Source organism: Anopheles funestus, chromosome 2RL (genome assembly GCF_943734845.2).
Source record: "Anopheles funestus chromosome 2RL, idAnoFuneDA-416_04, whole genome shotgun sequence".
NCBI lineage: Eukaryota > Metazoa > Arthropoda > Insecta > Diptera > Culicidae > Anopheles > Anopheles funestus.
In genome coordinates, this window is record NC_064598.1 from 47,221,743 (window position 1) to 47,236,737 (window position 14,995).

The 14,995-nt window shown below is 47.5% G+C and overlaps 1 protein-coding gene across 1 annotated transcript; it reads right to left on the reverse strand.

Annotated features, from left to right (window-relative positions):
* Positions 1–421: 421 nt before the first annotated feature.
* On the reverse strand, positions 422–13,075 carry LOC125764786 (apolipophorins). Its single transcript, XM_049429365.1, has 8 exons — positions 12,761–13,075; positions 11,073–11,099; positions 7,015–10,987; positions 6,789–6,918; positions 1,412–6,712; positions 1,198–1,330; positions 808–1,130; positions 422–725 (listed from the first exon to the last, which is right to left on the reverse strand). The coding sequence occupies exons 1-8, from the start codon at positions 12,834–12,836 to the stop codon at positions 699–701; spliced, it is 9,990 nt and encodes a 3,329-aa protein (XP_049285322.1). The 5' UTR covers positions 12,837–13,075; the 3' UTR covers positions 422–698.
* Positions 13,076–14,995: the final 1,920 nt, after the last annotated feature.

Consider the following 14,995-nt stretch of genomic DNA (forward strand, 5'->3'; position numbering starts at 1 on the left):
CGATCGAAAATGCCGCTAGCGAAACATTAATCATTTCAGCAACTGTGCCCTTCAAGTTTACGCTGGTTTGAGTCTGGTTCAACAAGTGCAACGTTGGAAGGTGGATTATATTGTATTAAGTAATTCAATTATGTTCTACCGAGGCATGGTTTGCGCCAGGACATTTAAAAATGGTACTTTGAAATTTATATGATTTTGTTAAATTTTAGTAGCTGTGAAGCAATATTTGAGTCAAACAAATAAGCTCGTCTAGAGCTAGCTCGTAGTAGAGTGCGTTCGTTTCGATGTTCAAAAAAACATTAATTCTATTGAGCTCTAATTTTTAAGTAAGCACAAAATTGATTCCTTATTTGATACAAATACAAATATGTTCGCATGTTTAAAAAAACAATCGGTTGATACAGAGAAATAAAAAGGAGGCTTGTTGTTTCATTTAAAAAGTCTCATTATTTAATTAAATCAGACAAATTATGATCTTAACAAAAGAAACACTGCGTTGAAAACAACTGCATATTCTATTCCTTCACACTCGTACCACATGGGGAAGTGCTTTGTTCATCTACCAACAGTGAGGATTAATGGACTTTCGGCTTCTTTCATCTTTACGCCACGCGCTTGGATGGTTTTGTGGCGCGCAGTTTACTCTGCATCTTCTTAACACAATAAATAACCTCTATGAATGTTGCTGCACGTGTAGCTTATCCCTTGGCACCGCCGGCTTTTTTCTGTAACGCAAGAAGAATAAATACCGTTAGACTGATGGAACCGATGGATGGGTACTACGACTTGCCGCTACGGCTAACATACCGATGGTGGAAGCACCTGAACATCGGTAGCACTGCAGAAGGATTCCGGATGTAAACCACCGCGCAGATAGCAAACACAATCGTTAGTAGTCTCCGTTCGGGTAAGCTGTTCGGCCAGCACGGCGGCCACAACCGAGATGAATTGCTTCTTGTCCTTGGGAGTCTTTTGCTGAGCGTAGTTCTGCAGCACGAAGAAATTACCACCGAATCGCTCGACGGCGGACACGGCGACCACATCGTCATACTTGAGCGATTTCTTCATCTCAGTCGAACCCACGGTGCGCTTCTTGTCGTTCATGTGGTATACGACGCGCTCGTTGAAGCCTGTGGAAACAGAAGAGTGGTTGATTGATTGATGTTTTCATTTTCCATCACCCATTCCATTACTTACCAACAATCGATTTGACCTTCGACTGGTCCTTGGTGTTTGTGAGTCCGACGCTCTTCAGTGGGGCAACCATGTTAAACATGATGCCGCGTGCCTTTACGTTAGCCAGTCCCAATGCAGCACTGAGTGCACTTCCCTGTAATCATAAATATTAACGCAAAGGTTTGATCAGCTCATTAGGTGTCCACCGTAGGCTGCAGCACCGCATAACACTTACCGGTTGTGCAACATCGATCGAATCCGCGCGGAACACCAACACCGACTTGCTGGCAGTTGCACGGAACGGATAGGTGAAGGCACGACGCAGAGCATACACCTCAGTCGTAGCACCCAGGTTCTCCTTCGTCTGTTCGCTAATCTTCTGCAACACCTGGAGCACGGCGTCTACGGATTCAACGCCCGTTACCAATCCTCGGCATTGTTTCGGTCCACTACTGACATCGGCCTGGCCCAGCTTGCCGGTGTAGTCCAGCTTGCCGCCATGCGAGAACAAACTAGTGTACTTGTCCGTCTTGCTGTAGCCAATCACGGCGATGTTCACATCCACTCCCTTCAGTTCCTTGCGCAAATCGTTGATCGTAGCCTGTACCAGTTCGCCCAGCAGCGTACCAAGGGAGGTGTCAACAACCACCACTACGTCGGCCTGCTTTTGCGGAGCCTTCACCGTGTAGTAATCGCCCACATCGATCGTTGCGCCCTCATTGTTGGCACACTTCTCGCACTGGCTGGGCATAACAGTCGGAATGCCGTAAAGCGTACAGCTGGACACGTACAGGCGAGCAATACCGCATGCAGCCTCGTCCGCCTTATCACCGGCATCGTGAGCCGCATGGTTACAAGCTTCCTTGTAGCCTGCCTGATCGCGCAGATACGAGCACAGTTTCAGCGAAGATTCAGAACCGAAGAACTTGGCGCAGGTCGGGTTGGCGTGAGCGTGCGAATCGTGACCGTGGTCGGCCACAGCTGCACAAGCCTGGCTTGTCTTGTAGTTGTTCGCAAAGTCGGTGGATACCTGGGTAATGACACCGTTCGGCATAGCCAGATCGTCGTACGGTTCGTAGTTACCATTTCCGAGAAGACCACGCAGACGGCCGAAGTAGAATCCGGACACGAAGAAGTGGCAGATCTTCAAATCGGTCGTACACATAACCTGTGCACCGTACTTGGTACCGATGGTAACGGTGTAGTACTTGCGGAACACGTACACATCCTTCTGGAAGATCGGAAGATCGGTGTCCTTGCCGTTGTACTTCACGACGGCCTTGTTGTTTAGCTCGACCGTAGAGTCCTTGTCCACGAGAGTCACCGACTTGAGGTGACCATTGTCCATGTCGGCTACGATACTGAAATTTCCATCGACAAAGTCCGATGCCAGCAGGTACGAACAGCTTCCTGGGAAGGTGAAGTGCTTGTCGTCGAACGTGAAGAAATGACCACCGTCTCCCAACTGTCCGTGCATGTGGAACACAGGTACGCGTGTGAACGGATTGAAAGCGTACAAGCGAAGTTGGTGGACGAAGTCTCGAATCGAGTAGAACTTCTCGTTACGCACAAAGTTCCAAGGACTGAACTGGATGCTCGACACGTATGGCAGGAACTTGAACGTCACGAACGAGGTGAAGCTATCGCTGCCGAACGTTGGCTCGGACAACTGTACGTTAACACCCGAGATCAGACGTTCCACGGCTTGGCTTAGCACCTTGACGAAGCTGACAAAGAGCGCCTTCAATTCCTCGATATCATTGACCGGCTTGTTTTCCAGTTTGTTGGTTATGTACTTGTTGATAGCCGTCGTGAACTCCTGTACCTCCGGCATCGGATAAAGAGCTTCCACCAGAGACAGTAGCTCCTTCAACAACTGGTAGGCGTAGCGATCGAATCCATCAAAGTATTCCTTAAACAATTCCTTCACCGCCTTGAACTCGTCGAACGAGTCGAAGTACTCTTGCACCAGCTTGTACAGTTCCTTGAACTCCTTTTCGAGCACCTGGATGGCCTTGTTGAATGTTTGGGCGAACGTGCGGAACAACTCCGATACGTTGGTGGCAATCTTGTTAAAGTCCTCTTCGAACACCTTCAGTGCCTTAACGCTGCGCTCGAACACGGCCACCAGCATCTTAACCGTTTCCTCGTAGATGTTAAAGAAGATAGCCTCCACCTTCGTGGACAGTTCCTTGAGCGCTGGCATGACCTTCGTGTTGAACGTCTCCATAAGCTGCGAGAGAATGTCATTCACGATGCCCGACATCTTGCGGAAGCTTTCGACATACACCTGCGATAGTTGGCCGAACACTTCACCCACCTGCTGGAAGATCTTTGCAGCGGCCTTCACAAACTCAGCCAGTGCTGGATCGCTCATGATGTCTTCCTGCAGTTTCTGCAGCTGTTTCATGTAGCTTTCCTGGAACTTTCCAAAATCGGGCAGCGCGTTAACCACGTTCGATGAGAGCTTCGAAACATCTTGGTTGAGCTTGGCGTACCGCTGCGTAATGTCATCCTTTACCAAAACAAAGTCTCCCTGCAGCTGCTTGTTGAGTGACTGCAAGAATGTCTTTGCATTAGCTTCATCCACCTTGTACTCCGTGGACAGGAAGTGGCTGGCATCCAGTGTAACCTTGGCGTTGAGCAGTGGCTTTCCTTCACCTACGACATTCAGCGTCATCGCCTTGTCCACACCGAATGTACCATCGGCGCTGAAGAACTGATCCTGCTTGAAGGAGAACTTGGCGGAAGTGAGTCCATTCAGCTGCGTCTCAAACACTACCGGGCGGTTGGGCACGAACTTGAACGTAGAGGTAAGATCTCCGCGGTATTTCTTTGCATCGTATGTACCGTGTGCGCGCACAAAATCTTCTCCAAAGCGAGTCAGCTGGAAGTCAAACGATTCCGGACTGCCGAAGAAGTACGTACCGAACGTGTATCCTTCGACGGGCAGAGTCAACGATCCAGCAGCGCTGGCTTGACGGGTGGCGAGCGACATTGCCGAGTGACCGCTGAAGCCACAGTTCAAACCCAAGCCCTTGCTTGTTACGCTTGCCTCTGACGTGATGTTGAAACCCTTGAACGATTGGTCACTGTTAACGTAACGCACCTTGGCAACAATTTTGTCAGCGGCCTTCTTGAAGACGTCGAACTCCACCGAACCATCCACCGTCTGCTTTTCACCGTCCAGGCTACCCTTGGCACGGACGGCGAGCGCCTTAATTGTCGGATGCGAGAAAGTCAGCGCAGCGTTTGCACTAACACCGGCCGAACCGAGCATCTTAGTTTCACCACGTACCGCAAATGTAGCCTTGTTATTCGGTTCATTCTTCTTGTCCAGATAGAACGATACGCTGCCATCGAACAGACCGAATTTCTCCTTCGGCAGGTTCAATGCACCCTCCACGGCGATGGTACGCGTAGGCAGAATCAAACTTGCCCCGGCAGAAGTCGGGTGAACATAGAACAGGTACTGATATTTAGGCTGGTTCTTCGCCTTCAGCTGCATATCCGTGGTGTGATCGAACTTCAGACCGTTGGCGCTAGTCTTAGCAGACAGACCAAACTCATGTTCGTATCCAACCTGCTGCACTTCTACCGAAACCAAAGCTTCATGCTTGAAGGCACCTGCGGCACGTTCCAGCTTAGATGACAATTCGAACTTGGTGCACTTCTTCTTCTCATCGCACACGCTCGTCTTCACGCGGAAGTCATTCGGCTGTACGCGGGACTCATGGTGTGCCGAATACTTGCCAACGGCAGCAGTCAGCGTAGCCGAGAAACCGGACTCTGACAGCTTTTCGCGGATCAGCTTGAAGGTAGCAGTCTGCTGTTTGTCGTAAAGTTTCACATTACCCTGTCCCTCGATGACCGTTGCCTTGCCCTGCTCCTTCACCGAGTAGTCGGCGTATCCGCTTAGAATGTCTTTGCCACCCTCGGAAGCACGGAAGTTGACTCCCTTGCCGTTCGAGCCCGGCTTGGCGTTAACTTCCACGGAGAACTTGTTCGTGTTCAGCATGGGCGCATCACCGTACAGCTTGACGTAGAACGTCTGGTAACTGTCGAAGTTGGCCTCAACGTTGGCTTCCATATCGAAATTGGCTAGGTTCTGCACCTTGGCGTCGGCCTTGAATGCACTATGTCCAAGCGACTTGTAGCTTCCCGATACCTTCACCGTTTTGTCGGGGTACACAAGCGTAAAGTCCACCGATGGGTTTGTTTCGGACAAGACGATAGCGTTCTCTACGCTGAACTTCTTGCCGTCGGCCAGCACATGTAGCTTCGTGTTGTACGCACTTTCGCTCGATTTGGCATGCTTAAAGGTCACATCAACGCTGCGGATGTTCTCAAACTCGGACTTTAGGGTGGCGTGAACCTGAACATCATCCGCCGACGGTACCTTTGCGGATCCGGTATATTCAAAGTTCTTGCCTGCACCGTATGATACCTTCAGGGCACTGTTCGATTGGAACTGTCCATCATCCTTCGCGTCGTAAGTGTAGGAACCTTCGGCCGCAATCGGATCCACATTAGGGAGGTTCAGATTGAGTTTTCCATTACCACGATTGCAATTACCCTTGGCCTGCGTCGACACTGACGCACTCTGGCCATTGTAATCCACCGATCCGGTGTAATCGAACTCGTAAACTCCATCATCCGAGTCAGGTTCCAGATACTTTCCGTTGGACGAAACGCCTAGCTTGTATGAGGGAGCAGTCACGTCCATCTTCAGCTCATGGCTGGCGGGTTTTCCGTGGCCTCCGACGTGATATCCTCCCACAAATGCAGCCGTAAAGTCCGATCCGTATTTACCATCAACGTGATACTTCGCGTGATGTTCGCAGTATTCATCAAGAACGACACTCACTTCAGCCACTTGTGGGAGCAAGCTTCCGGATACCTTCAGGCTACCGGCGGCAGATTTGTAGCTACCAGCAGGAACATGCTTCACAGTCATATCAAGCACAACCGTTTTACCATCCAAATCGGAGTACTTTACATTATGCACGGCATCGAAGAGTTTCGCCTTGAAATCGCCATTCTTCAGCTCGCCGGTCCACTGCACCGAACGCTGCTTGCCACCAGGTTGCTTGTCGTACAAGTTCGTTACCATCTTACCGAACTTCTTGTCATCCTTCGTCGAGGAATCGCGTTTGAAGTCTCCTCCGAATTGTCTTCCAGTCGGCAATAGCAGGCTGAACTTTGTCGAGAACGTTCCATCAACTGGCTTGGGATTGCCCTGCCCTTGCACATTCAGCTCATACTTCTCCGAGAACACCTCCAGCTTGTTCTTGCTGTCGAAGCTAGTCTGGGTGACTTTGTTCTTGGTTTCGAAGCGAACCTTCTTGCTGTTGTCCTTTTCAAAGTCGTAGTAAAAGTCGACTTCAACGTTGTAATCCGGCTTGTTTGCAGTGAACTTGCTATCCAGCTTCACCTTGCGATCCTGCTTGACGAAGCTGACCAAGGCAAACAGATCACCATTTCCATTCTTCGACTTGAACTCACCGTTACCGTCGAAGAAGTCCTTTACCACAAACTGTAAGCGGCGAAACAATGCATTGTATTAGATGAAATAAATCACATTGATGGCACCTTCTTTTTGTAGCACTTACCGTGAATTTTCCATTGGGATCTTGACCACGTTGCAGCTTCAAGTCATACGTAGCGAACTCTTCCTTATCCACCAGCACCTTGGCGTTGGAGAGGACGTTCGCTGCAGAGAATTGAACTGTCAGCGAAAGCCTGTATAACGTTAAAGTAGAGAAAAATCGAAAGGAAAAATGCATAATAAGCCAAAAGGATTGTAGTGGCAGGTGATAAGATTATTACTATACATACTTGTAAGGCGAAGCTTTTTCGACAGCGACAAGTGATCCTTCAAGGTTGAGCTCACCATCCTGGCTAGTGAATCGGTTCGTAACGGCTCCATTCAGTTCGAACTTCGTTCCGGTGCTAGCCGTCAGCTTGTTGCTAAAGCGGCTCTTGTTCTGCTCCACAATGCGCTTCGAGAAGAACTTGAAGAAGTGCTTGTTCAGTGAACCACCCAGCTGCACATCGTAGTCGCCGGCCGATTTCTCGTTGTACTTGGCATCTACATTGGCCGCAATCTTATACTTGTCGTAACCGTACTCTCCATCCACGAAGAACTTGTTCTTGTTTGTGGCAAAGTCCAGCCTGATCAGTTGCTTCGGCAGCTGCAACTTGTTGTTCAGTTTCAGCGATTCCAAACCTTGTGCTTCCGGCTTGAGCGTGAATTCGGCATACTGGCTCAGTTCGTACTTGTTGGACGGATTCTTAAAGTCCGCACCGCTCGCGAATGAGAACAGATTCTTGAACGAGTTGTCCGTGTAGGCCACCTCCAGATTCACCTTGAAGTTCTTGTTCGCATCGCTCGGTGTCTTCTTCTCAAGGTCTAGCTTGACATGCTTCAGATCAAAGTCTAGATGACCCAGTACGTTGTTCTTTACATCACCGACGGTGAAGTCTACGTCGGCATCGAAACTACGCTCACCATTTGATACAACGTGACCGTTAATGGTGGTCTTCGGTGCGTACGGGCTAGTCCATTCGATGTTTTGCAGGTTGTACTTACGCTTGCCACCATCCAGATTCTCGACCACGATTTTACCAGTCGTTTGCACAAATTTGGACACCTGAGCATCACCGTTCGGCGAGCGGATGGTGAAAATTGGTACGTATTCATCGCGTCCACCGGAGCTACCCTTCTGGAAGCCAATCTTGGCCAAGTACTCTTCCACGCCGATGTGTGCAACACCGTACAGTGCTACTTCCTTATCGTTGTTGTTCACGCCCAGTTGGATGTCAACGTTGCGAATCGGCGATTCAAGAGATGCTTTTACGTACAGTTCACCAGCGGTTACACCCTCCAGCCGAAGGTTTGTGAGACGCTTCATCTGAGAACCGGGGGTATCGAAGCTCAGCAACAGCGTCACATGCTGCTGATTGGAGTTGTCAAACTTGCCGGAGAAGTGGAATTTCGGTTCAACCTCTAGGTACAATTCGAACACCTCCTCTTGGTCAACTTTATGTGCAGCACACACAGTCACACCGATCACGCTGTACAGATTATCGAAGCACTCACTGAATTTGGTGCCAAAGTCTTGACGTTTCGCAGGGAGCGTAATCAGCTGGTTGCCTCGCTCGCGCGTGATGATCACCTCGCGGAAGTTCACCGAGACCAGATCTTGTTTCTCTTGCAATGAATCAATCGTGAGATCGTACGCTGTAGCATCATGCAGTGCAAACTTGACAGCGGCTCCACCAGACGAGTGTCCAGACAAAGCCACCTGCATTCCAGTCATCACGTTGAACGCATCCACGCTCATGGTTCCGGTCACCTCAAAGCTTCCGCTCGGCTGGAACTTAACGTTGAACTTGGCGTTGTTATAGTCCTTAATCAGGTTCTTTACATCGAGCTCCAAAGCAGCATTCAGGCGAGCGACGGCTGCTCCCTGTGCCGACAATTTCAACGGAAGACCAAGAGCGGTAGTGTACACGAGATCCGTATCCAGGAACAGTGCATGATGCTCAAAGGTACGTTCGAACTTTTTCGCACCCTCTAACACCTTGTCGAAGCATTCCAGGGCCTTTTCGAGGAACTGTTCCGGATCGGTTGGTACATTATCACCGGTGCTAAGGAAGAACAGCTCCGATCCGAACACCTTCACCGTCATATCGAAGTTGAAATCTTGCAGATCGTCGTTGTGCAGATCAACATTGCGAGCCAGAGCACGGATGTCATCGCGGATACCACGGCGGAAACGTTCCTTTGCCTTACCGGACAGTTTCTGGTACTGCTCGGCGATAAGATCATATGCCGCCTGCAAATCCATGCCGGAGAAGAAACCCTTCGGACCGAAGTAATGCTCCACCAGTCGCTCCAAGTTGTCCTGACGTCCCTCCAGCTCAAACACGTTCAAACCATTTCCAAACAGCTCAGCCGTAAAGTTCAATCCCACCGACTTAGGAAGGAAGCTCTTCTGCGAGTAGATGACGCTGGTCTCAGCGCTAGCACCGACACCGAGCGATTCAACGGCATACGAGAATTCGCGGTTAAACGAGTAGCGGCGAACATCGAACGGGAACTTGTTGGAAGTGCGGATTTTTCCAAAGTGCTGACGGGCAGCGTCACGCGTTGGATCAACCGATGAGCGCAAGCTGGCCAGATGCGACGTAATGAACGAACCGACCTGATAAACCTTCTCAGCATCCAGCAGGGCCTTCAGCTCGTTGGCAACATTGGCCGAGGGACACTCAACCAGTGACAGATAGGCATGGATACGAATTTCCGAGTCTTCATTAGCGTTCTTCAGCGTGTTCAGGGCTGAGTTCACTACCTTTTTGTTGCAAGAAGCAGCCGGATAGGCTTGCAAGGCCGCTACGCGCACGCGCGACGATGCATCGGGACCAGTGCACTGGATAACCTTGTCCAACAGTGGAGCAACCAGATTGTCCGAATTGCGTACACCCTTCAGAACGGCGACGATTACATCTTCCTGGGCACGCGAAGTCGACTGGCACTTGCCAAGCTTGGCACCGAATTTGTTCGAGATTTCCTTCACATCAGCCGACTGGCATCCGTGCTTCTGGCAGTACTTGCTGACCAGCGATCCCACGCTCAAGTATGCTTCGCGCGGAGGATTTCCATCCAGGAGCTTGTTAACAGCCTTCAGCGCATCATGAGTCATCGAGTTTACCAGATTGAGAGAAAGGAATGCCAGTTTCTGCTCCTGATCATCGGTAATTTCCTTGTTCTTGTACAGCTGTGTAATGGCCTCGACGGCATCACCAGTTCCGACGCGGAACAACGAGTCCAGGTACACCTTACGTGCTAGCGATTTATTCGAGTGTACGCTACCAGCCTTCACTTGGTTGTAAAGGTTCAAAAGATCATCCTTCTTTGAGTAGCGCATCAGCTGGATCAGCTCCACGAAGAAGAGAGCAGTCTTCTTGCCCACATTTCCACGTGTGTACGAATCGACGGTCGTTTTCAGTTCCTGCTTGATCACGGCCAAGTTACCAGACGGCTGCTGATCGGGATTCTCGAAGATGATGGAGCGTGGCTCACTCGTACCAGCAAAAGCCGGAGCGGCTCCTGCCTTATTGCCCGTGAGCGACAGCTTTGTCGTAACCTTAGCCGTCACTCCGACCTTTTCCTTCAGGTACGGCAGATATTGGTACTCTTCGCCCAGCTTCACGGATGAAAGCAGACCATTCTTGAACGTTTGCTGGTTGCTGTAGGAGCTCTGGAGCAGTGGAGTCGATTTGATGCCGGCTTTACTGTTGACGATGCGCGTCACGAAGCTGTTCGACAACGATTCACGATAGGCGCAGTTGCCCAGATCGCGCATCTTCTCCACAACGGTTGCATCGCCGGAAGGATAGCTCGAAAAGGACGTTTGACACACGCCAAAAACGTCGGTTTCGGTGCTCTTTTCCTGTGCGGACTGGAACAGCGAAATCAGACCACGCTTCACGTTCACCGAGAAGTCCGTATCGTCGGCTTCGGTACAGATTTCGGGCAGCAGCTCATCGTTCGACAGCGTGAATTGTACCGGCTTGTTGATTTCGGGCCCGAAAGCCGTCTTCTTGCCGTCCGGTGCGTACGATGTCAGCGACACCACCTTCAGCGTGTACAGACAATTGTTTCCGGCGTACAGTTCCACTTTGCCATCGACCTTGAGCGTAGTCTGCTTGTTTTCCTTGTCCGACTGTTGCATCTGCACGAAACTGTCCACATCGTACTGGTATACAAAGCCAGGCTTGAAGGTGTACTTGCTAGATTTGTTCGCTGAAATACCACCGAAAATCACCGATATCTACCTGTTAGCTATCTTATTCGTCAAACAACAGTCGATCGTTTTTATAATACTTACGCGTTGGACATCCTTGTTTACACGATGCTGTTGTTCCGCGGATCAGACATAAAAAGTAAAATATACAAGAGTGATTAGCATATGAAACACATCACCGATTGCATAATCGTTTAGCAGTATGTTGACCTATTGTGTGATAGTAGCAACGAAGCAGTCAACGCTACTTGCTATCTGCTTTCTTTTAACTTTTCACGACCCCGATGTTAAAAGGGCATCTACGACAGCTTCGCAAAAGTGCACACTCAGTGTTGGCAAATGTTGATAAGCCGGGTGGCTAGGCAGAATGCTAGCGCCCTCTTCTTGGTCACTATGATCGGTTAGCGTTGCACACATTGTACGCGAAATCTTGCTCTTGAACTTGACATTGATCGGGAACAAGCAAAGACTGCTAACTAAGCAGATCTTATCAGTCATTCACCGTGGCAAGGCATTGGCATTGGTGCAGCTGCGAGACTTTCGATGATCGCTTCTAATGTCTTACTCCTTGCTAATGAGGTATTAAAAGTTCAAAATGTGCACTTGCTTTAAACTTTATCTTTTCTTTAATAGCCTTGATCAGATTTACCTTCACTAGCTGAGGATATTTGTAACTCATATACGACGTCACTATGGTCATGAAGTTATTTACTAGCCCTCATCTTTTCTTGTCTATTTGCTAAAATATTGAATCGATTAGACCTGAACTGAGTTCATCTGTTGTGATCTAATAAACAGTTCCTATAATGAAATTTAAACTAGTCAGACCAGCAAAATGACATGTTTAGCAAGCTATTTGTACATCGATTGCTTTTCAAAAATCATCATAACATGTCATCTACAATTAACAAGCATGCCATCAACAGGGGACCACCGTGCATTTCACCTGCTTACGAACTAAAGCATGTTAGTTGGTTACACCACTAAATTATTTGCATTGCTGGCATACGTCTATCTAAAGGTTTCCATCAATTCAAGAAATAATATGCGCCACTTTACTGACCCGACGATAGGCAGCGTGAGTCATATGTTTTGTTCTAGAATCAACAGGTTTTATAGTTCTGTTTCTGTCAACATTCTAGAATTTTCGGTCTGTCGGTGTATGCCGTAGATCCAGGGGATCATGTATTGCGACTCGCCTTTTACTGCTTAGCCAACAATTCTCATGATTTCCGTGAGCGTATTAAAAAATAACGTTGGCCTAAACTAATTTAATTCATCGAAAAGTATGAAAACAAAGTCCCATTCGTTTGCTGCTGCCGCCATTGTCAATCATCATCAAGAACGCAACAATGCTGGATGAAAGTTCTATTGCGTACAGAGAGTGATAATTCCCGTCCATCGAAAGAGACGGTTCTAAACATATAAACGACCGAGAATGATTTTTTTTTCTTGGCTTCTAATTTGTTCCCGTAAAACAACAAGCCGTGATCACGTACGGCCAGTTCTAGCCGTCATATACTCCTCTTCTGTTCCCACACGTTGACGATCCCGGTAAGCAGAACGTCATCAAATTGCCCATTACAATTTATTGTCTAAATTATCTCAACTGGTTTATGTTTCTCGTTGTGACCACTTCTCGACTTTGCTCAAGTGAACATCACACGCTGAACGGGAGTTCTTCTGGGAAACGAGACGACAACCGTGCTTGACCCTATACCGAAGCCCCTTTTTCGCCCTAAACGTTCCATTTCTCGAATGTGTACACATACCTGCGAAAACACTTTGGACCAGCACTAGCGACACCAGGAAGCTTAACAGCAGCCTCCTTCCACCGAGGACCCACATCGTTCGTGATGTTTTCGTGCACTTTCACGCACTGAACCCGCACTTACAGTCACGCACTACAATATACCACCGGGTTTTGCTCTCAAAACATAGGATAAGCCAGCAGGGGGAAAGATGAATCCGTTCTCTCCAACAAGCAGAGACGGATCACTTTAACGATCGCACAACGTAACACAACTCGTTCACAAGTCGTTCGCCACCAGCGATCCCGGGCGGGCCTCAGGACGGGAATAACGGTTCCCGGTAGTGGTTGCCTACTTTTATAGAATTTTTGTCCACCTCCCGTACACACATACATCGATCTACATCTTCTTCTATTGGACGGGGGTCCACATCAGTGTACCAGACCTGATAAGGGTTCGGATCGTTTTTGGAATGTTCTGTGATGGGTGGGATGGAATCGCGATCACCGAAACGGATACACCAATACCGCCGTAGTAACGATACGCGTGTTTATTACCTCCGTACTATCAAGCCCTTTCCCGCCCTAATGATAATCCGTTTCACCAACCATAAAACCGGGTATGTGTTTCAATTGATGTTCCCGTGTCCAATGTAAAACGTATCGCCTAACGCCAAACACATATGCAGGCGTATACGCGATGGTGTTAGTGTGACCAAGGGTGCAATGTTTGCACTTGCACGTTGATTGTTGGCAAAGCGAGATCGAGGGATTCGGAAGAAAAACGGTAAAAACAAACAGAGGACGAAGATCAACGTAAGCATCATCGCGATCATCACCTCCATCGCTTACTGCCACCGTCTCGTGCCAGAGTGGTGACGGATAGATAAGGTAGCTCCCGGCATTGGGGAAGTTTTCTACCCGGACACGGATATCGCCAAACGATCGGAAAGGAAGGGCACGATCGATCGGTGGACGGTTAAATTCGTTGCTAGCGCAACATTACGCTAAGTTGTGAAAATAATGCTCGGTAAGCATTGGAGGGGACGCTGGAGCGAAGCATTAGAGCGTGCCGGGACAAGGTGCAAAGTGTATATGGCCGCGTCTGGAAACAAAGACAATTAGACTAATCTGGAAAGCTGGCGACGAAGATGAAAGTGAAGCTGTACGATGAGAATTGCTTTACGTTCGCTGACATAAAGGACTGTACCCTTCTGTTTATATGCAATACTATGAAAAACTGCTAGTTCTGTCTCAATATAATTAAAAATATTGATAAATGGAATTATTTATTTATTTACTTGTTTAAATTAAAGAATTTTTTTACAACTGTTTACTCATTTCTTTTTAATAATGTTGGCGTTGTGCTTTCATATTTATTTATATGCTTCTGTTGTTAAGTCAATTTATGTATTTGTATACATTTGTTCAATTGTTTATTTAATCATCATTTATAAATTATCATTTAGTACCATGCATTATTAAAACCTCCTTCTTTTACATAACAGGGTGCTTTATGGACAACATTTTAATAAATATAAACATTTTTAATTAAATAAATATCTATTTTAACTTGACTCCTGTATACTTCAATTGAACATTAAAGGATTATCAAACATATTTAGCGAAAAATTGAAGTTGAAATAAAATCAAGCAGTCTCTATAAAGCGGTCTTTTGATTTAATAAAAAAACCGATATTTCATGTTTAAAAGCCATAACAAATAGCAAATTCACGAATAAAACAATTAATTTTCATAAACAATTATCACGAAACACATACACAGCGTAAAACGTTAATTAAATGTTGCAGAAATTACTTTTAGATTTTTGGGAAGATTAACAAAAAGAAATTCCATAAAAGACAAAAAAAACTTAATCAACAAGAAATGCGATAAAAGTAACAAAAAAAACAGCTAATCATCTGAAAGATTTTCATGAAACCAAATTTAAATTGAAAGAAGATAGATGATTACTTTAGCAAAAAAAAACAAGTGTGGCTATGCCGTCGTCTATGGACCTTTGTCCGATCGTAATCGCTCAATCACTTTGCGTTCTTCCAATGCGTCACTTGTTCCTCCTCTTTCCTTATAGCATGGACCAATCCATTGTTTTTGCTACTCGAGCAAAACTCAGCGCAGCAAAGGGGGACTGGTAACTGGTTAATATGATACAATTTTATTACGAGAAATACTTGCTACCCGGTGCTGTTCGGGCTGGTGAATCCATTTAAATTAATTGCAATCGTACAATGTCATC

Excerpts from the sequence above, each read along its gene's own strand:
- LOC125764786 (XM_049429365.1), bottom strand. The coding sequence starts at position 12,836 with ATGTGGGTCCTCGGTGGAAGGAGGCTGCTGTTAAGCTTCCTGGTGTCG. Across the intron at positions 6,713-6,788 it reads ATCCCAATGGAAAATTCACG|TTTGTGGTAAAGGACTTCTT; the intron begins GTAAGTGCTACA and ends CGCCGCTTACAG. Across the intron at positions 726-807 it reads TTCAGGTGCTTCCACCATCG|AAAAAAGCCGGCGGTGCCAA; the intron begins GTATGTTAGCCG and ends CTTGCGTTACAG.